Source organism: Pan troglodytes, chromosome 1, assembly GCF_028858775.2.
Source record: "Pan troglodytes isolate AG18354 chromosome 1, NHGRI_mPanTro3-v2.0_pri, whole genome shotgun sequence".
NCBI lineage: Eukaryota > Metazoa > Chordata > Mammalia > Primates > Hominidae > Pan > Pan troglodytes.
Window position 1 is genome coordinate 189778999 of NC_072398.2, and position 22836 is coordinate 189801834.

The 22836-nt window shown below is 39.5% G+C and overlaps 1 protein-coding gene across 50 annotated transcripts in view; it reads left to right on the plus strand.

The window, feature by feature from the left end:
• SCMH1 (Scm polycomb group protein homolog 1) overlaps window positions 1–22836 on the plus strand; it is a 214383-nt gene that overhangs the window by 51471 nt on the left and 140076 nt on the right. For all 50 annotated transcript variants that reach the window (XM_063781942.1, XM_063781958.1, XM_063781937.1 and 47 more), the window contains one exon: window positions 3826–3955. Coding sequence is in view for 5 of the 50 variants with exons in the window: in XM_063781944.1 (XP_063638014.1) it covers window positions 3943–3955 (13 nt within the window). In the remaining 45 variants the exon portion in view is untranslated. The remainder of the gene's footprint in view (window positions 1–3825; window positions 3956–22836) is intronic.

Genomic DNA, 22836 nt, shown 5'->3' on the forward strand with positions numbered 1-22836 from the left:
TCATCGTCTTTATTCCAAATATTGACTGGAATAATGATGATGCTGATGCATTGCTTATTTAATGACATCAGATCCATATATGTCTGCTAGGAACTATGAAGTGGCACTATAGGAACCACTGAACTTCTTCTCTGTTCAAGAAGCATGAGCCAGAAGCATTCCAAAAAGCATTAGCTTCTCTTATGCTCTGCCTCACACCTCTGCAAGTTTCTGGAAAGGGTAAACATTATACATAGCTAAAGAATACTAGGACTGCCTGTAGGACAAAGGAAGTCATGGCATTTTCATTAGCCACTTATTGCTAGCTGCATTACTTGTTAAAGGAAATACTGGTGTTCTCATGGGTTCTTCTCTGTGCATACACAAAGATGTATAGGTACTACAAAGCAAGTGGAGCAGGGGGACACCAAAGAGATATGCTCCATCTTCTTTGTTCACCTCTGCTACATGGAGGAGACAGGATTTATTGCTTTCTTTGAGAAAGAGATTGGCCAGTTTCCTTCCTCCCCCTTCTTCTGGTGGATCATTCCAGAAGAATATTACATCTCATCATAGTTATCTCCTAATAAAGTAAAAGTAAATGAAGGAGAGCTGGAGACAGAGAATCAGCTGAGATGTGCTGGAAATACTCGGCTGGGCGCGGTGGCTCGTGCCTTGTAATCCCAGCACTTTGGGAGGCCGAGGCGGGTGGATCACCTGAGGTCAGGAGTTCAAGACCAACCTGGCCAACATGATGAAACCCTGTCTCTACTAAAAATACAAAAAATTAGCCAGGCTTGGTGGCAGGCACCTCTAATCCCAGCTACTCAGGAGGCTGAGGCAGGAGAATCGCTGGAACCCGCGAGGCAGAGGTTGCAGTGAGCCAACATCATGCCACTGCACTCCAGCCTGAGCAACCAGAGTGAAACTCCGTCTCAAAACAAAGTAACAACAACAATAAAAAAAACTTGTTAATGAGAGAGTGGCTGATCAGTGGCACATCACAGATGAATCCTCTGTCTCCTGCCTCCCTGTAGCTTGTCCTTCATCACCACAGTGAGTAGATGTTCTGCTCACAGCTTTTCCATTTTGATTTCTCTGCATATTGGCATAGTATTATGATTTATCTAAAACGGAGAGTTCTGTCTTTTCTTATTGAATTTTCAGAAGTATGTTTGATGCATCTTTTTTCTGTTTTCCAGTTTCCATTTCTAGGGGAAGTATTCCTCTCTTCCTGTTCTTTGAAATACTTAACACAATATCTGGCATGTAGTAAACACTTAAAATGATAGTTATATATTAATAATTTGAATGTTATTACTATACAGGTGATAATTTGTAACTAAGTTTTTAATTGTATCTTAATATATGAAGAATTCTACTTTTCCTTGCTTCAAGGGGTGGCCTGTTGTGATTGTTTTATTACATTTTGAAAGGATACTACCATAGCCTTACAGATCCTTCTACTACCTATTATACTTCTTTCAACGACTTCCAGAAATATGGAGTCATTACATTCTCCAGATCTGCACTATGCAATGAGTAGCCACAACCATGTATGTCTAATTAAATGTAAATTTAATAAAAATTAAATACAATTAAAAATGCACTCAGTTTGCACTAGCTACATTTCAAGTCCTAAATAGCCACATGTGGCTAGTGGCTACCCATTGGACAACAGGAATATTGAACATTTCCATCATTGCATTAAATTTTGAGAGGCTGAGGCTGGCAGATTCTTGAGGTCAGGAGTTCGAGACCAGCCTGGCCAACATGGCGAAACCCCATCTCTACTAAAAATACAAAAATTAGCCAAGCATGGCGGCACATGCCTATAATCCCAGCTACTCTGGAGGCACTGCTTTGGATATTAGTAGTCTATGCTCTTGTGCTCTTTTCTTAGAAATTGAAGAGGATATATTTTCTAGGGTGTTCCTAAGACTAATCTCTTAATGTTTCAGGGCTCTGAACATGCATTTTGAGGATTCACGTTACTGTTCTTATTCCAGCCCCTTAGTGCCATTACTATCTTTTGGAATAAATACAAGAATTTTCACGTCCTCCAAGAAGATTATACTACCATAAATTTTATTTTGTTTATTTTTATTTATTTATTTATTTTGAGACAGTGTTTCTGTTGCCCAGGCTGGAGTGCAGTGGTATGACCATAGCTCACTGCAGCCTCGACCTCCTGAGCTCAGGTGATCCTCCTGCCTTAACCTCCCAAGTAGCTGGAACTATAGGTGCACACACCACCACACCTGGCTAATTTTTATATATTTTTTTGTAGAGACAGGGTTTCACCATGTTTCTGAGTCTCAAACTCCTAGAGATGGGGGTCTCACTGTGTTGTCCAGGCTGGTCTCGAACTCTTGAGTTCAGGCGATTCCCCCCCACTTCAGCCTCCTAAAATACTGGGATTACAGGTGGTCCTCCTGCCTTAACCTCTTTACAAGTGTGAGCCACCACACCCAGCCATTAAGCACTTTCAAAGCCATTTTTTCATTTGTTATTTACAGCAGCCCAGTGAAGCAAGTAGCATTGGGATTATTATTCCCATTTTACTAATAAGAAAACTGAGATTCAGTTAAGTTACAGCCTAAAGTCTTTTTGTTTTTTGGGTTTTTTTTTTTTTTTGACCAAGTCTCACTCTGTCGCCCAGGTTGGAGTGCAGTGGCATGATCTCAGCTCACTGCAACCTCCGCCTCCTGGGTTCCAGTGATTCTGATGCCTCAGCCTCTCGAGTAGCCGGGATTACAAGCATGTGCCGCCATGCTTGGCTAATTTTTGTATTTTTAGTAGAGATGGGGTTTCGCCATGTTGGCCAGGCTGGTCTCGAACTCCTGACCTCAAGCATCCGTCAGCCTCAGCCTTTCAAAGTGCTGGGACTACAGACGTGAGCCACCGTGTCTGGCCATGTTACCTGCCTAACGTCTTAAAGGGAAAATAAACATTAAGGCAAAATAGAGGAGATTCAGATCAGGGTAAAATTTTAACGTCAAATTCAGTATTTTTTGTTTTGTTTTTACTTTGTTTTTGTTCTACTTTACTCCCACTCCGACTGTAATAAAAGAGTGAAAGTTCTTTAGGGGAACTGAGGTACTCCCAAAGAATTGCTACAGTCCCATTTGTCCTGTGATCATGTGCTTGGGGTGCCATAACAGAATACCACAGACTGAGTGGCTTAAACAATAGAAATTTATATCCTCAAAGTTCTGGGGACTGGAAGTTCAGTGTCAGGATGCTAGCGGCAGAGGCTAGAGATGAGGTCTTTCTCCTTAGCTTATAGATGACACCTTCTCTCTGAGTCCTCATGTAGCATTTTTCTCTATGTGAGAGAAAGAGATATCTCTCATGTCTCATCCTTTTGTTTTAAAGAAACCAATTATATCAGATTAGGGCCTCACCTGTATGACTTTATTTAACCTTAATTACCTCCTTAAATGCCCTGTCTCCAAATGTAGTCACATTGGGGGTTAGGGCTTTAACGTATGAATTTGGGGGAGACACAGTTCAGCCCGTAATACCATGTTAATGGGTTTTTAGTGTCTTTTGATATTCTGGCTTAACCTGGTTAGCTGGAAACTAAATTTAGTATTTGAATGGGACCAAATGTAGCAAATATCTGTATTCTTTATTTCTGTGAATATAGAGGCTTAATTAAATTCAACCTGTGGTACTTGCTGTAAGGTACTTTGCAACTCCAAGATATTCTAATAGCAAAAAATCTGTATCTAAATTTCCTACTTTTCTTATAATGTAGCCTAATTGTTAATAATTAGAGATCTCAGTACTTTACAGGTAATAAATGTTCTTCTCCTTCCTCCCCACCTACCTTTTTTACAGATGGAGAAATTAGCATACAAAGAAACTGACTTGTCAGAAGTCAGAGCAAGGTATTGGTGGATCCAGGGATAAATCCCAAACTTCTTAACCCCTAGACCGGTTTTTAGTCCATTGACTATGCAGCCTAATGGTAAGTATCTTTTTACCCTATCGTGGAGGTAAGAGGGATTAAGAGACCTAGCAAGGACTGGCTTTAAGGAATTCCTCACGAATAATTAGACTACTCGTTATCCTTTTCTTTATAGCCATGATGTCATTTTTGTCATTGGCATGAATTTTCCAGATTGGGAGAGGAGGTCTGAAGTTTTGCTTTTTAAATACTTAAAAATATTTCTCGGTGGCTCATGCCTGTAATTCCAACACTCTGGGAAGCCAAGGTGGGTGGATCACCTGAAGTCAGGAGTTCGAGACCAACATGGAGAAACCCCATTTCTACTAAAAATACAAAACTGGTGGGCATGGTGGCTCATGCCTGTAATCCCAGCTACTTGGGAGGCTGAGACAGGAGAATTGCTTGAACCCGGGAGGCGGAGGTTGCTGTAAGCCGAGATCTCACCATTGCACTCCAGCCTGGGCAACAAGAGCAAAACTCCATCTCAAAAAAAAAAAAAAAATCTGTAACAGTTTGGCTACATGAGAAATAATTATTAAGAAAGGAAACTATTATTTAATGAATTTGTTCACTGTGTCCAACAGAAATACAATGCAAGCCACTTATGTAGTTTAAAGTTTTGTAGTAGCCACATTTAGAAAGGTAAAAAGAAGAAGGGGCATGGGGGCTCACACCTGTAATCCCGGCATTTTGGGAGGCTAAAGTGGGCCAATTGCTTGAGCCCAGGAATTGGAGACCAGCCTGGGCAACATGGCAAAACCCCATCTCTACAAAGAATACAGAAGAGTAGCCAGTCGTGGCGGTGTGAGCCTGTAGTTCCAGCTACTAGGGAGGTTATAACACTTTATCACACTTATGTAACTCTCTGTCTTCTAGACTAAGAGAGGGTGCCTTGTTGTTTTTTTAATCCTTATTACCTAGCACAGGGCTGGAACTTAGGTAGTCAATGAATTTTTCGTTTGAAGCATGAATAAATGCAGTTTCAGTATGGAAATATCAAAGATTTTAAGAGTGTTATTTTGAAAATAGTAAGTTGGAAATGGAATTTAAATGTCAAATTGAACAAGATTTAAGAGGAAGCTACTCTCTTTAAACCCATAATATTGCATTCATTGATTCATTTTATTGACCTAGATATGTGAGATAGTAAGGAGAATAAGACATAATCTTTACTGACAAATAGTTCATAATTAAGATATACATGTGATCAAACACAAATACACACATAAGATATAGATAGTTGCTACTATAATATCTCAGCTCCCATAATATTGTTTGATGCTTAGTGAAAGAATTTCAAGGCTGAATAGGGTCTTAGAAGTTTATCTAGTTATCTCCCTTTACACCTGTGAATTTTCTCTCAGCTTGGAAAAGTTTCAGCATCTTTGGTGAAAAGTGGTCATTCAGCCTTTCTGCTTGTACATTTTAGTGTATAACCAATCCTCCACAGGACAATACTCATTGCCAGAAAGTCTCTCTCTGACATCTGCTTCCCTGTAGTGAATGCTTTGTCGAATGCCTCCAATCAAAAGACTACATTTTGTGAAATCCCTGCTGAGCATTCCAGTAGCATGTAAGCTAGAACAGGGGTCTTTTATCTGATTTGTTAGTGATATATCTCCAGTGCCTAGAATAATGACTGACAAACAGTGGTAATAAATATTTGTTGAATGAATGAATCTAAACATAAGCAGGATTTAGAGCATTATTTCAATTCAGTTTTTTAATTGTCAGATTTACTCCCTTTGTGGACTATTACATATCTTTCATTGCTGTTTCCTGATCAGTTCTTTGCCTGTATGGCATAGTTTAACTTATTGAGCCCTACATTTTTCATCTGTAAAAAGTTATTGATAATACCTGAGATGGAATATATGAAAATGCCTGACACTCGGCCTGGTATATATAGTAATGGTAAGTATTAGTTGAATCTGAAATGGAATCAGTGCAGCAACCTCTGAGCCTCCCCTGACCCTGACATCCCAGGAATGCAAGTTTATTTTTTAAAATTAATTAATTTCAAGAAGTATACATAACAAAGAATTTACCATTTTAATAATATTTTAGTGTACAGTTCAGTGACACTAAAGACATTCACATTGTTGTGCACCCATCACCACCATCAATCTCTAGAACTTTTTTCATCTTGCAGAACTGAAACTGTACCCATTAAAAATGGTAAGTTCATTTTTAATGTTAGCTTAGGTAAAGCATGACTGAACTGGTAAATCTGTAGTAGAAAAAATAATACATTCTAAAACTAAATATAAATGACATATTATCTGCAGTTTTAAATGATCTGTTTTCAGTTATTGTTTATTAATATGAATAATTGATATCTTACCATGTGACTTCTAGGTATCATTCTCTGTGTCACAGTTGTTTTGATGAGTGTGCATTGAAATACTGACTTTTTAATATGGGTAATTTTTCTCTCATTGCATAACTTTCTGCATTTAGTAAAAAGGCAACTTTTTTTTTTCTTTTGACTGCTTGCTGTGTGCCAAACTCTAGGAATACTGATTGGCTTAAGATTATTTAGCTCTGACACTCTGACAGGCATAAATGTAGGAGGTGGCACTACTACTTTGCTTAGGGCTGTCACCAGAAAGCTGTTACAAAATAATATTTGTCCTGGACTGTGAGGAATAAATAGGAATTTCCCAAATAGAGAAAAGGGGAAGGTCCAGAGGTATGAAAGAGTATGAGTTTGGATGCAGTTTACAGTTGTATGAGCTTGGAAAGAGTATATGTTTGGATACAGTTTAGGGATTGATCCTTGAAGAGTTTTAAATGGGGTAGTGACATGTTTTATCTTATTTGTATTTTAGAAAAATAATGCTGATGTATGATTGGAAAACAGTGAGAACAAAGGAATTAAATAACTGTTTTTATTGGTCAACGTGAGAGATAATGAAATCCTAAACTCTGAATGGGGCAGGGGAGATTAAAGAGAGATGGTTATTTTAGAGATACAACTGACAGAATTGGATAACCAGTTGGATTTGGAGGGCAAGAGGGATTACAGGTTTCTGATTTGTTATGTTAACTGGAATAGGGACTGCCAGAGAAGAAAGATATAAACTGATTATTAAATAGTACCTATGTATTATAATATACTCTGAAACATGGCCATTATTCTTAGAACACTTTGAAAAATTGATAGGTGACTAGCTCCTTTTTTAATGTGTAGAATTCTATCAGATGCTGTATTCTCTTTATTTTGGGACAGTTGCCTGATTCAGGGACAGTTACCTGATTCACTGAGTAGTTTATGGCAGTACTTAAAAATTACACATTTTGTAATGCATTTGTTTCTTTTTCTTTAGTGCTGCTTTCCATGTTTCAGTAGTTTGTACCAAGAGTCTATTTCTTCCTAGAAGTTCCTTTTTCATTGTTTTTTTTTGTTTGTTTTTGTCTTTTTTTGTTTTTAAGACAGAGTCTTGCTCTGTTCCCCAGGCTGGAATGCAATGACGTAATCCTGGCTCACTGAAGCCTGGACTTCCTGGGCTCAAGCAATCCTCCCATCGCAGCCCCTTGAGTAGCTGAAATCACAGGTTCCACGCCTAGCTAATTTTTTAATTTTTTTGTAGAGACGAGGTCTCACTATGTTGCTGAGACTGTTCTCGAACTCCTGGGCTCAATGAATCTTCCTGCCTTGGCCTCCCAAAGTACTGGGATAACAGGCATGGGCCACCGAACTTTCTGAACTATTTGATGCCTTTCTGCCCTTAACTGTTTGTTATTTTGTTCATTTTGCTGCATAATTGAGTATGGATTTTGTTTTCTTTTTTATTATTATACTTTAAGTTTTAGGGTATATGTGCACAACGTGCAGGTTAGTTACATATGTATACATGTGCCATGTTGGTATGCTGCACCCATTAACTCGTCATTCAACATTAGGTATATCTCCTAATGCTATCCCTCCCCTCTCCCCCCATCCCACAACAGGCCCCGGTGTGTGATGTTCCCCTTCCTGTGTCCATGTGTTCTCATTGTTCAATTCCCACCTATGAGTGAGAACATGCGGTGTTTGGTTTTTTGTCCTTGCGATAGTTTGTTGAGGACGATGGTTTCCAGCTTCATCCATGTCCCTACAAAGGACATGAACTCATCATTTTTTATGGCTGCATAGTATTCCATGGTGTATATGTGCCACATTTTCTTAATCCAGTCTATCATTGATGGACATTTGGGTTGGTTCCAAGTCTTTGCTATTGTGAATAGTGCCACAATAAACATACGTGTGCATGTGTCTTTATAGCAGCACGATTTATAATCCTTTGGGTATATGCCCAGTAGTGGGATGGCTGGGTCAAATGGTATTTCTAGTTCTAGATCCCTGAGGAATCGCCACACTGACTTCCACAAGGGTTGAACTAGTTTACAGTCCCACCAACAGTGTAAAAGTGTTCCTGTTTCTCCACATCCGCTCCAGCACCTGTTGTTTCCTGACTTTTTAATGATTGCCATTCTAACTGGTGTGAGATGGTATCTCATTGTGGTTTTAATTTGCATTTTTCTGATGGCCAGTGATGATGAGCATTTTTTCATGTGTCTTTTGGCTGCATAAATGTCTTCTTTTGAGAAGTGTCTGTTCATATCCTTGGCCCACTTTTTGATGGGGTTGTTTGTTTTTTTCTTGTAAATTTGTTTGAGTTCATTGTTGATTCTGGATACTAACCCTTTGTCAGATGAGTAGATTGCAAAAATTTTCTCCCATTCTGTAGGTTGCCTGTTCACTCTGATGGTAGTTTCTTTTGCTGTGCAGAAGCTCTTTAGTTTAATTAGATCCCATTTGTCAATTTTGGCTTTTGTTGCCATTGCTTTTGGTGTTTTAGACATGAAGTCCTAGCCCATGCCTGTGTCCCGAATGGTATTGCCTAGGTTTTCTTCTAGGGTTTTTATGGGTTTAGGTCTAACATTTAAGTCTTTAATCCATCTTGAATTAATTTTTGTATAAGGTGTAAGGAAGGGATCCAGTTTCAGGTTTCTACATATGGCTAGCCAGTTTTCCCAGCACCATTTATTAAATAGGGAATCGTTTCCCCATTTCTTATTTTTGTCAGATTTGCCAAAGATCAGATGGTTGTAGATATGCGGCGTTATTTCTGAGGGCTCTATTCTGTTCCATTGGTCTATATCTCTGTTTTGGTATCACTACCATGCTGTTTTGGTTACTGTAGCCTTGTAGTATCATTTGAAGTCAGGTAGCGTGATGCCTCCAGGTTTGTTCTTTTGGCTTAGGATTGACTTGGCAATGTGGGCTCTTTTTTGGTTCCATGTGAACTTTAAGGTAGTTTTTTCCAATTCTGTGAAGAAAGTCATTGGTAGCTTGTTGGGGATGGCATTGAATCTATAAATTACCTTGGGCAGTATGGCCATTTTCATGATATTGATTCTTCCTACCCATGAGCATGGAATGTTCTTCCATTTGTTTGTGTCCTCTTTTATTTCCTTGAGCAGTGGTTTGTAGTTCTCCTTAAAAAGGTCCTTCACGTCCCTTGTAAGTTGGATTCCTAGGTATTTTATTCTCTTTGAAGCAATTGTGAATGGGAGTTCACTCATGATTTGGCTCTCTGTTTGTCTGTTATTGGTGTATAAGAATGCTTTTGATTTTTGCACATCGATTTTCTATCCTGAGACTTTGCTGAAGTTGCCTATCAGCTTAACGATGGGGTTTTCTAGATATACAATCATGTCGTCTGCAAACAGGGACAATTTGACTTCCTCTTTTCCTAATTGAATACCCTTTATTTCCTTCTCCTGTCTGATTGCCCTGGCCACAACTTCCAACACTATGTTGAATAGGAGTGGTGAGAGAGGGCATCCCTGTCTTGTGCCAGTTTTCAAAGGGAATGCTTCCAGTGTTGGCCCATTCAGTATGATATTGGCTGTGGGTTTGTCATAGATAGCTCTTACTATTTTGAGATATGTCCCATCAATACCTAATTTATTGAGAGTTTTTAGCATGAAGGGTTGTTGAATTTTGTCAAAGGCCTTTTCTGCATCTATTGAGATAATCATATGGTTTTTGTCGTTGGTTCTGTTTATATGCTGGATTACATTTATTGATTTGCATATGTTGAACCAGCCTTGCATCCCAGGGATGAAGCCCACTTGATCATAGTGGATAAGCTTTTTGATGTGCTGCTGGATTCGGTTTGCCAGTGTTTTATTGAGGATTTTTGCATCAATATTCATCAGGGATATTGGTCTAAAATTCTCTTTTTTTGTTGTGTCTCTGCCAGGCTTTGGTATCAGGATGATGCTGGCCTCATAAAATGAGTTAGGGAGGATTCCTTCTTTTTCTGTTGATTGGAGTAGTTTCAGAAGGAATGGTACCAGGTCCTCCTTGTACATCTGGTAGAATTCGGCTGTGAATCCATCTGGTTCAGGACTTTTTTTCGTTGGTAAGCTATTAATTATCGCCTCAATTTCAGAGCCTGTTATTGGTCTATTCAGAGATTCAACTTCTTCCTGGTTTAGTCTTGGGAGGGTGTATGTGTCGAGGAATTTATCCATTTCTTCTAGATATCCTAGTTTATTTGCGTAGAGGTGTTTATAGTATTCTCTGATGGTAGTTTGTGTTTTTGCAGGATTGGTGGTGATATCCCCTTTATCATTTTTTATTGCATCTAGTTGATTCTTCTCTCTTTTCTTATTAGTTTTGCTAGCGGTCTATCCATTTTGTTGATCTTTTCAAAAAACCAGCTCCTGGATTCATTGATTTTTTTGAAGGGTTTTTTGTGTCTCTATTTCCTTCAGTTCTGCTCTGATGTTAGTTATTTCTTGCCTTCTGCTAACTTTTGAATGTGTTTGCTCTTGCTTTCTCTAGTTCTTTTAATTTTGGATCTTTCCTGCTGTCTCTTGTGGGCATTTAGTGCTGTAAATTTCCCTCTACATACTGCTTTGAATGTGTCCCAGAGATTCTGGTATGTTGTGTCTTTGTTCTCATTGGTTTCAAAGAACATCTTTATTTCTGCCTTCATTTCGTTATGTACCCAGTAGTCATTCAGGAGCAGGTTGTTCAGTTTCCATGTAGTTGAGCGGTTTTGAGTGAGTTTCTTAATCCTGAGTTCTTGTTTGATTGCACTGTGGTCTGAGAGACAGTTTGTTATAATTTCTGATCTTTTACATTTGCTGAGGAGTGCTTTACTTCTAACTATGTGGTCAATTTTGGAATAAGTGCGGTGTGGTGCTGAGAAGAACGTATATTCTGTTGATTTGGGGTGGGGAGTTCTGCAGATGTCTGTTAGGTCTGCTTGGTGTAGAGCTGAGCTCAATTCCTGGATATCCTTGTTAACTTTCTGTCTTGTTGATCTGTCTAATGTTGACAGTGGGGTGTTAAAGTCTCCCATTATTATTGTGTGGGAGTCTAAGTCTCTTTGTAGGTCTCTAAGGACTTGCTTTATGAATCTCGGTGCTCCTGTATTGGGTGCATATATATTTAGGATAGTTAGCTCTTCTTGTTGAATTGAACCCTTTACTATTATGTAATGGCCTTCTTTGTCTCTTTTGATCTTTGTTGGTTTAAAGTCTGTTTTATCAGAGACTAGGATTGCAACCGCTGCCTTTTTTTGTTTTTCATTTGCTCGGTAGATCTTCCTCCATCCCTTTATTTTGAGCCTATGTGTGTCTCTGCATGTGAGATGGGTCTCCTGAATACAGCACACTGATGGGTCTTGACTCTTTATCCAATTTGCCAGTCTGTGTCTTTTACTTGGAGCATTTAGCCCATTTACATTTAAGGTTAATACTGTTATGTGTGAATTTGATCCTGTCATTATGATGTTAGCTGGTTATTTTGCTCGTTAGTTGATGCAGTTTCTTCCTAGCCTCGATGGTCTTTACAATTTGGCATGTTTTTGCAGTGGCTGGTGCCGGTTGTTCCTTTCCGTGTTTAGTGCTTCCTTCAGGAGCTCTTTTAGGGCAGTCCTGGTGGTGACAAAATCTCTCAGCATTTGCTTGTCTGTAAAGGATTTTATTTCTCCTTCACTTATGAAGCTTAGTTTGGCTGGATATGAAATTCTGCGTTGAAAATTCTTTTCTTTAAGAATGTTGAATATTGGTCCCTGCTCTCTTCTGGCTTGTGGAGTTTCTGCCGAGAGAACAGCTGTTAGTCTGATGGGCTTCCCTTTGTGGATAACCCAACCTTTCTCTCTGGCTGCCATTAACAATTTTTCCTTCATTTCAGCTTTGGTGAATCTGACAATTATGTGTCTTGGAGTTGCTCTTCTCGAGGAGTATGTTTGTGGCATTCTCTGTATTTCCTGAATTTGAATGCTGGCCTGCCTTGCTAATTGGGGAAGTTCTCCTGGATAATATCCTGAAGAGTGTTTTCCAACTTGGTTCCATTCTCCCCATCACTTTCAGGTACACCAATCAGACGTAGATTTGGTCTTTTCACATAGTCCCATATTTCTTGGAGGCTGTGTTTGTTTCTTTTTATTCTTTTTTCTCTAAACTTGTCTTCTGACTTCATTTCATTCATTTGATTTTCCATCACTGGTACCCTTTCTTCCAGTTGATCGAATCGGCTACTGAGGCTTGTGCATTCGTCACGTAGTTCTCATGCCATGGTTTTCAGCTCCATCAGGTCCTTTAAGGACTTCTCTGCATTGGTTATTCTAGTTAGCCATTCGTCTAATTTTTTTCAAGGTTTTTAACTTCTTTGCCATGGGTTCGAACTTCCTCCTTTAGCTCGGAGTAGTTTGATCGTCTGAAGCCTTCTTCTCTCAACTCATCAAAGTCATTCTCTGTCCAGCTTTGTTCCATTGCTGGTGGGGAGCTGTGTTCCTTTGGAGGAGGAGAGGCGCTCTGATTTTTAGAGTTTCCAGTTTTTCTGCTCTGTTTTTTCCCCATCTTTGTGGTTTTATCTACCTTTAGTCTTTGATGATGGTGACGTACAGATGGGGTTTTGGTGTGGATGTCCTTTCTGTTTGTTAGTTTTCCTTCTAACAGTCAGGACCCTCAGCTGCAGGTCTATTGGAGTTTGCTGGAGGTCCACTCCAGACCCTGTTTGCCTGGGTATCAGCAGCGGAGGCTGCAGAACAGCGGATATTGGTGAACAGCAAATGTTGCTGCCTGATTGTTCCTCTGGAAGTTTTGTCTCAGAGGAGTACCTGGCCATGTGAGGTGTCAGTCTGCCCCTACTGGGGGGTGCCTCCCAGTTAGGCTACTTGGGTGTCAGGGACCTACTTGAGGAGGCAGTCTGTCCATTCTCAGATTTCCAGCTGTGAGCTGGGAGAACCACTACTCTCTTCAAAGCTGTCAGACGGACATTTAAGTCTGCAGAGGATTCTGCTGCCTTTTGTTTGGCTATGCCCTGCCCTGAGAGGTGGAGTCTACAGAGGCAGGCAGGCCTCCTTGAGCTGCGGTAGGCTCCACCCAGTTCGAGCTTCCTGGCCCCTTTTTTTACTTACTCAAGCCTCAGCAATGGCGGGCGCCCCTCCCCCAGCCTCGCTGCCACCTTGCAGTTTGATCTCAGACTGCTGTGCTAGCAATGAGCGAGGCTCCATGGGCATAGGACCCTCCGAGCCAGGCACGGGATATAATCTCCTGGTGTGCCGTTTGCTAAGACCATTGGAAAAGCGCAGTATTAGGATGGGAGTGACCCGATTTTCCAGGTGCCGTCTGTCACCCCTTTCTTTGACTAGGAAAGGGAATTCCCTGACCCCTTGCACTTCCCAGGTGAGGCGATGCCTCGCCCTGCTTCGGCTCATGCTCAGTGCGCTGCACCCACTGTCTTGCACCCACTGTCTGACACTCCCCTGTGAGATGAACCCGGTACCTCAGTTGGAAATGCAGAAATCACCGGTCTTCTGCGTCGCTCATGCTGGGAGCTGTAGACTGGAGCTGTTCCTATTCGGCCATCTTGGCGCCACCCCCCGGATTTTGTTTTCTTTACTGGAATACTTCCTCTTTTCTCCTCTTTCTTTCCATCTTTTTGTTTGTTTGTTTGTTTGTTTTGAGACAAGTCTTGCTCTGTTGCCCAGGCTAGACTAATTTTTCTAAATTGCATTGGTTGCTTTTGAATATTGTTTTACTGTTGATCTTTCAGCCTGGTTTCTATTTGTTGTGGCTTCCTTGAACCAATTTTGTGTATACTGGTAGCTCACCTTTACTTAAGCAATAGAGTACTAAAAACTAGTATATAAATGGAATATATATTGTATATTTAATTTTTAAGAATATATGTTTTCTAATTATGAAAATTTTTAAACATAAAATTAATCATGATCCCCTAATATATTTGTCAGTAATTTTAAAGCCTAATCTAGTTTTTAATCTTTACTGATGATTCAGAGGAAAACAAGCATAGCAGGCTACTAGAAAGACAGGGGATGTAAAAACCAGGAGAGAAGGCAAACACTTGGAGTGGGACACTGGCCAATGTTGCTGCAATGTAATAGAAAAGGGAGAAGTCATAACACATAAGATTAGAGAGGTGGCATGAGTCCAATCACACATGGCTTTGTAAAGCGCCCTTAACTGAGTATGAAGCTATTGGAGGTCCTTCAGGAGAGAAATGACCTTATCTGTTTTATGTTTTAAAATACTCACTCTGACCTAGTATTAGGGTTCTCCCCCAAAACAGAAACAATGGGAGCTGTGTAGGTAGGTAAAGAGAGAGATTTATTGTGGAAATTGGCTCACAGGATTATAGAGGCTGAGAAATCCCATGATATACTATCTGTAAGCTGGTGCCATAATTTAGTCTGAGTCCAAAGACCTGAGAATCAGGGAGCTGATGGTGTAACTCCTCCTTCAATGCCAAAGACCTGAAAACCAGTGGGGAAGGCAGAGAGCCTCCAGTGAGGCTCAAGAACTAGGAGCTCCAGTGTCCAAGGGCAGGAGAAGATGGATGTCCTAGCTCAAGAAACGAGATAATTCACTCTTCCTTCACCTTTTTGTGCTATTTGGACCCTCAGTGGATTGGATAATGCCCACACACATTGGTGAGGGCAATCTTTACTCAGTCTGCTGATTCAAATGTTAATCTCTTCAATAAATACCACCACAGATACACTCAGAAATAATGTTTACCAGCTATTTGGGCGTCCCTTAGCCCAGTTAAGTTGACACATAAAGTTAACCATCACAAGTACTCGTTTTCAACTCGGCATCCATATGTATTTCCTTAAGCCATACTTGATCTCCAAATGAAGACAGTAACAAGGTCATTATTCTACCTAACATAAAAAGCTATCCTGCATACAACCGAAAACACACTAGCCCCTTCCCCAGGGGAGTGAAGTTCTTCAGTGATGTTTACTCTTCTCCTGATAGCCTGTAACTTAAATATTATGATGTAAAATTAACAATACTTAGATATTGATATAAAGTCAATACAACTTTTGTTACATGATAAAACAAGACAGGAAAGAAAGCAAAGATATTTGCTTAATATGTGTGTATATACACACAAACATTCATAATGAAATAAGGAGAAAATACTTAGAACAATTACAGTTCTTGTTTCTGTAACTGGTCACATGGTTATTGCTGGTATTTATAACTTATCTATTCAATTTTTTTTTTCTTTTTTGCCTTCTGCAAGAACCTCATGATTCTTTACCCAGCAGGGTGACCCAAAGGTTTGGCCCATTTGTAGTTCTGCCTGGATTGCATTTTTGTAGTTATCCATTGGCCCTAATCACAACGTGGAGTAATACTGAGAAACACCCTAAGGTATCTCCTGTACTGTAGACATACTCTTCAATTCTTCCATTGTGGAGTAGTAGTTCAGTTTCTCCTTGATAGTCCAGATGAATCACCTCAGCCAACAACACCACAACTCCCTCTTTACCTGTTGACTCAGAGGCACGAGGAGCCCAGAGTAGCTGGGTGGCAGTCTTTAAAAAAAAAAAAAAAAAAATTGGAGACTTTTTTGGTTTTGTCTGTTATTATTTTTTAATTGAAACATAATTGTACATATTTATTGGGTACAGTGTGATATTTCAATACATGTACACAATGTGTAATGATCGAATTGGTAATTAGTATATCAATCCCTTCAAACATTAATCATTTATTTGTGTTGGGAGCATTCAGAAATATGCTCTTCTTGCTATTTGAAAATACATAATAAGTTCTCATTAATTATAGTCACTCTATAGTGCTATAGAACACTATAACTTATTTCTTTTATTTAGCTGTACTTTTATATTTGTCCGCCTACCTCCCCTTCCTTCCCTTTAGTAACCACTATTCTGTCTACTATGAGGTCAACTTTTTTAGCTTCCACATATGACCAAAAACATGTGGTATTTCTTTCTGTGCCTGGCTTATTTCATTAACCTGATGTTCTACAAGCTAATCCATGTTGCCACAAATTACAAAATTTCATTATTTTTATAGCTAAATAGTATCCCATTATTTATATATACCATATTTTCTTTATTTATCTAATGATGGACACTTTGGTTGATCCCATATCTTGACTATTATGAATAGTGCTGCAATGAACATGGGAGTGCAGATAACTCTTCGACATACTGATTTCCTTTCCTATGGATATATACCCAGTATTGGAATTGCTGGATCATATGGTAGTATTCTTTTCAGATTTTTGAGGAACCTTCATCCTGTTTTCCATAATAGCTGTACTAATTTACAATACCACCAACAGTGAATAAGAGTTCCCCTTTCTCCACATTTTTGTCAGCATTTATTTTTGTCTTTTTACTAGTAGCCACTGTAACTAGGGTAAGATGATATTTCATTGTGGTTTTGATTTGCATTTCCCTGATGATTAGTGATGTTGAGCATTTTTCATATACCTGTTAGCCATTTCTATGTCTTCTTTTGAGAGATACCTATTCAGCTCATTTTGTTTATGTTTAAATCAGATTATTTGTTGTTTTGTGTTTTGGGGGGGAGTTTTTTGTTTTTTGCTGTTGTTTGAGCTCCCTGCATGTTCTGGATATTAATCCCTTATTGGATGAATAGCTTACATATATTTCTCCCATTCTGTACTCTTTTCCCTCTGTTGATTGTTTCCTTTGCTGTGCAGAAGCTTTTTAGTTTGATATAATCTCGTGATGTCTAATTGTGTAATTTTGCTTTTGTTGCCTATGCTTTTGAGGTCTTCTCCATAAAATCTTTGCGCAGATCAATGTCTTGAAGCATTTCTCCTACATTTTTTTTCTAGTAGTTTTATAGTTTCAGGCCTTCATTTAAGTCTTGATCTGTTTTTAGTTGATTTTTGTACATGATGAGAGATAGGGGTCTAGTTTTATTTTTCTGCATATGGATATCCAGTTTTCCCAGCACTATTTATTGAGGAGACTGTCCCTTCCCCAGTGAATGTTCTTGATGCCTTTCTCAAAAATCAGTTGGCTGTAAATACATGGATTTATTTGTGGGTTCTCTATTCTGGGTTCCATTGGTATATATGTGTGTTCTTATGCCAGTACTGTGGTGTTTTGTTTACCTTATCTTTGTAATATATTTTGAAATCCAGTAATGTGATGCCTCCAGCTTTGTTCTTTTTTGCTCAGGTTTGCTTTGGCTATTCAGAGACTTTAATGGTTCCATACAAATTTTAGGGTTTTTTTTTTTCTATTCTTGTGAAGAATGTCATTGGTATTTTGATAGGGATTGCATTGAATCTATAGATGACTTTTGGTAGTATGGTCATTTTAACAATATTAAGCCTTCCAATCCATGAACATGAGATATCTTTCTATTTTTTGGTGTCCTCTTCCATTTCTTGCATCAATGTTCTGTAGTTTCCCTTGTAGAGATCTTTCACCTCCTTGGATAAATTTATTCGTAGGGTTTTTTTTATAGCTATTGTAAATGAGATTACTTTCTTGATTTCTTTTTTACTAGTTCATTGTTGGTTCAGTGCTACTGATTTTTATATGTTGATTTTGTGTCCTGCAGCTTTCCTGAATTTGTTTATCAGTTCTAAGAATTTTTTGGTACAGCGTTTTTTTTTTTTTTTTTTTTTTTGAGATGGAGTCTTGCTCTGTCGCCCAGGCTGGAGTGCAGTGGTATGAACATGGCTCACTGCAGCCTTAACCTCTCAAAAGATCCTCCCACCTCAGCCTCCAAGTATTTGGGACCACAGGCATGTGCCTCCATCCTGGCTAACTTTTTGTATTTTTTGTAGAGATGGGGTCTTGCCATGTTGCCCAGGTTGGTCTTGAAGTCCTGGGCTCAAGTGATACTTCTGTCTCACCCTCCCAAAGTGCTGGGATTACAGGCGTGAGCCACTGCGCCCAGCCATCTTTCCTCTTAATATTGCTTTTGCTGTATCCCATGGGCTTGGGTATGTTATGTTTCTATTTTCATTTGTTTCAAGAAACTTTAAAATTTTCTCCTTAATTTCTTCATTGACCCATTGGTTATTCAGAAACATGTTTAATTTGTTTCTTTTTCTACAATTTTGAAAGTTCCTCTTGTTATTGGTTTCTATTTTTATTCCATTGTGGTCTGAAATGATACTTGATATGATTTCAGTTCTCTTAAATTTGATGAGATTTACTTATGGTCTAATTTGGAGAATGCTTCATGTGCTTATGAAAATAATGTATATTATACAGCTGTTGGATGACAGTAAAAGTACTGTCACCTAGCTGGCACTGTAACTGCATCTTTTTTTTTTTTTAATTTTTAATGTAGACAGGGTTTTACCACAAGGCCATTCCATAGTTCTGTCAAGCCAGCTGCTTCAGGATGATGCATGTTAAGATCATTAATTCCATGAGCATAAGCTTATTGCCACACTTCTTTGTGTGGCTTCTTGGTCAGAAGCAGTGCTGTCTGTAATGGTGGATAAGGGATTTTGTGAGTCTGCAGTTGGTAGTTTTGACAGTAGAATTGCATGCAGGGAAGGCAAATCAATATCCAGAGTAAATGTCTATTCCAGCTGGACAAAATGCTGTCCCTTCCATGAAGGAAGCAGTCCATTGTAATCAACCAGCCACTGGGTAGCTGGCTGATCACCCTGGGAAATAGTGCCATATCAGGGGTTCAATGTTGATCTCTGCTACTGGCAGATTGGGCACTCAGCAGTGGCCATCGCCAGATTGGCCTTGGTAAGTGGAAGTCCATGCTGCTGAACTTATGCATAATTTCTATGCAAATAAGTGATGGAGGTGCCATTTACTGGGTTGGGGAAGACAAAAAGTAACAAGATGACAGAGGATGGCCTTCTGTTTTAGTCATGTTAAGTTTTTAATATCTGATTGATAACCATGTAGTGATGGCCTATAGGTAGTTGTTTATGTGAATGTGTGTGGGATTCTAAGAATCCAGTTCTGGAAATGTGAATTTGGAAGTAATCTTAATGGAGTGGTGAGCAGACACACCCTATTTGAATGAGGAGATAGTATGGGGTAGTGAGGAGGCAATAACTGTGAGGTAGCAATAACTGTGAAGTAGTGAGGAGGCAATAACTGCAGATAACTCTTAAATTTTCCTGTGAAGGAGAGCAAAGAAATAGAGGGATATAATAGGAGGGATATGTGTGGGATTAAGAGAAGGATATGAGGTTTTGTTTATTTTAGGTTTTCATTGATAGGAAATAATAGAGCAGTAAGAATGCTGGTGGCAAATGATCTATTAGAAAGGAGGTACTTGATAGTAGGGTCAGCAATGTGGCAGAATAGGAAACTCCTGACTCTCCCTCCACCCATGAATGCACCAAATAAATATCTATTCATGGATCAGTTCTCTCTCAGAGAAAGTCAGAGACTAGTTGAAAGATTCCTACCCATGGGGCAACTGAGGAAACATCCTTATCGAATGGGTAGGAAAAACTGAAGCACGCTAGGGCCAGACCCCACCCTGGGCATTGTGCCATAAAATTGGGAAGGGAAGCCCCAGCATCCAACTTCTCCCCATGGAGAGGAGGGTTTTAACCCCACGTATAGCATCCTAACTTAAGATTCTTCATGGTCTGGCTCTTAATTCACCAACTCTGGGAGCAGAGGGGATTAGACATACGCAAGTCTTTCTAGACCACAGGAAAAAAGCCGCAGTTAGATATGGGCATTTAAGCACTTCAGGGCTTTCATCCCCCAGGAGCAATACATAGAAGGGACTTAAGAAATGAAGCTCCCTGTTTGCCCCCAGAAGGAGTTTATGACACACTATTCCAGCAGCTTCTTGTTTGTTTGGCTTCTAACTAACTTACATTGGGGGAGTTTAGGGGCAGTCAAATATTAACCTGCCACCAGCCTGGGAAGAGTTTGTCCACACATTGAGTCCCTCAGATTTCACAGCTTCCACCAAGGGTCTACATCCTAAAACTCTCAGCTCTGGGAGAAGAAGGGATTGGCCTATGCAGATCTCTAGACCTCTGCAGGAAAAAAGCAGCAGATTATATGGGTACAGAAGCACATCGCTGGACTTTATTCCCCAGGAGAAGTGCAGAGAAGGGGCTTAAAATGTAGCCCCCTGTTTTTCCCCAGAAGGGATTTATGACATACTCTTCTGGTGACTACTTGCCAGCCTGGCTTCCAACTAACTTGCATTGAGGAATTAAAGGGGTAGACAAATATTAACCTGACACCACCCTGATAGGCATATGTCCACACAACGAGTGTCCCAACTTTTACAGCTGTCTCGCAAAGGATTATATCCTAAACATCTTAGCTCTGGGAGCCAAGGGGACAAGGCATAGATGAGTTTTTCTAGATCACAGAACAATGGGGGTGGCTTTAAATAGGTATACAAATACCTTCAGAGGTTATACCTCCTCTGAGCAGTGAGCAGTGCAGAAAGGAAGTAGGAACATGTAGGTCCCATTTGTTCTCCAGAAGGGGCTTATAGCACACACTTCCAGCAGCTACTTGGCAGCCTTGCTTCTAATGAACTTACATTCGGGAGCTGATGGGAAAACAAACAGTAGCCCTCTAGCTAATCTCAGTGATAAATCCAAGGCTACTCATTCTTCCTGGAAGGAGTTTGGTCATGTCTCAAGTGCCACAACTTCTATAACTTCCACCCAAGGGACAAGCTTTGGGAGTCAGTGGAGCTTTGCATTCATGAGTAGCCTTAGACCACAGCAAACAAAAAGGTGGACGTACAGTAGGACCACTTCTACGAGCTTCTCCTCAGGATCAGAGGGTGCAACCTGAATTTGAGTACGGGTTTTTGCCACAGATCTTCTCCTTAGCTTAGTGCAGACAGAGAGTGGGACATAAATGCTCAGGCTCAGCTGTGAAGATAGAAGGAAATGGAAAACCCATTCAGCACCTCAACATCTCCAGCTACATCTAGAGATTCTGGCTCCTACTCTACGGTATTGTGGGGGTATTGATGGAATGTGGTACATCCTAAGCTCGAGGGGACCATCAAAAAAGAGACAGCAGTCTGAATAAACACAGAGATTAGAGAGCACCTTAAAATTTTTGGCTGGATGGATTGGTGAGATCCTTCTCCTACAAGAGGCCAGTCTGACAAGTCTGGGAGAGGTTATATTCTTATGTAATGCATAGAAGCTAACACAAAAATCAAAGAACAGAGAATCTATTCCAAAAAAAAAAAAAAAAAGACAAATCTCCACAAGTGAAATAGAGATATGTGATTTACCTGACAGAGAATCTAAGATAATGGTTATAAAGATGTTCACTGAAGTCAAAAGAACAATGAAATAACAAACTAAGAACTTTGACAAAGAGATAGAAAGTATAAATAGTACCAAATAGACATCAAAGATGTGAAAAATACTGTAACTGAACTAAAAAAATTCAATGGAGGTATTCAACAGCAGATTCGATGAAGCAGAAGAAAGGATCGATGAAATCAAAGACAGGTCACTGAAAAAAATCCAATCTGAGCAAAAAGAAAAAAGAATGAAAAGGACAGTTTAAAGATAGTTTATGAGACCTGTGGGACACCATCAAGTGGACAACAAATGCATTATTGATATGTCAGAAAAAGAAGAAATAAAATATATTCAAAGAAATTATGTCAGAAAACTTCCCAAGCCTTATGTCAGAAAACTTCCCAAGCCTGGGGAAGGAGATAGAAAGCCAGATCCAGGAAGCCCAAAGAACACCAAATAAGATGAACCCGAAAAGATCCACACCAAGGCAAGTTATAATCAAATTCTAAGTTAGAGAGAGTTGAAAGCAGCAAGGGAAAAGTGAATTGTCATATGTAAGGGAACCACCCTAAGGCCAGCAGTGGATTTCACAGCAGAAACCTTACAGATCAGAAGAGAGTAGGATGATACATTCAAAACCCTGAAAGGAAAAAAAAAAAAAAAAAAAACACTGCCAGCAAAGCATACTATACCCAGCAATCCTGTCTTTCAAAAAACAAAGGGATGATCAAGACTTTCTCAAATAAAAACAGAATTTATCCCCACTAGACCAGCCTTACAAGAAATGCTAAAGGGAATTCAGAAGAGAATGTTAATCAGCAACGTGAAAACATATGAAAGTATAAAACTCACTGAAAGAGGAGATATTACAACTGACAACATAGAAATACAAAGGATCATGAAAGACTACTATGAACAGTTATAAGCCAACAAATTGGACAACCAGAAGAAATGAATACATTGCTAGAAATATGTAGCTTACCAAGACTGAATCACAAAGCAGTTGGAAATCTGAATAGTCCAGTTATGAGTAATGAGATTCAATCAGTAATTAAAAGTCTCCAATCAAAATAAAGCCTAGGACCTAATGGCATCATAGCCAAATTGTACCAGACACTTAAAGAAGAACCAATACCAGTCCTTTTCAAACTCTTCCAGAAAGTTGAAGAGGAGGGAATTCTTCAAAATTTATTTTATGAGGCCAGCAGTACCTTGATACCAAAGCCAGACAAAGATACAACAAGAGAAGAAGACTACATCTCCCTTCATCTGAATGGTAAGAAGAAAAAGAAGACTGCAGACCAATCTCACTGATGAACATGGATGCAAA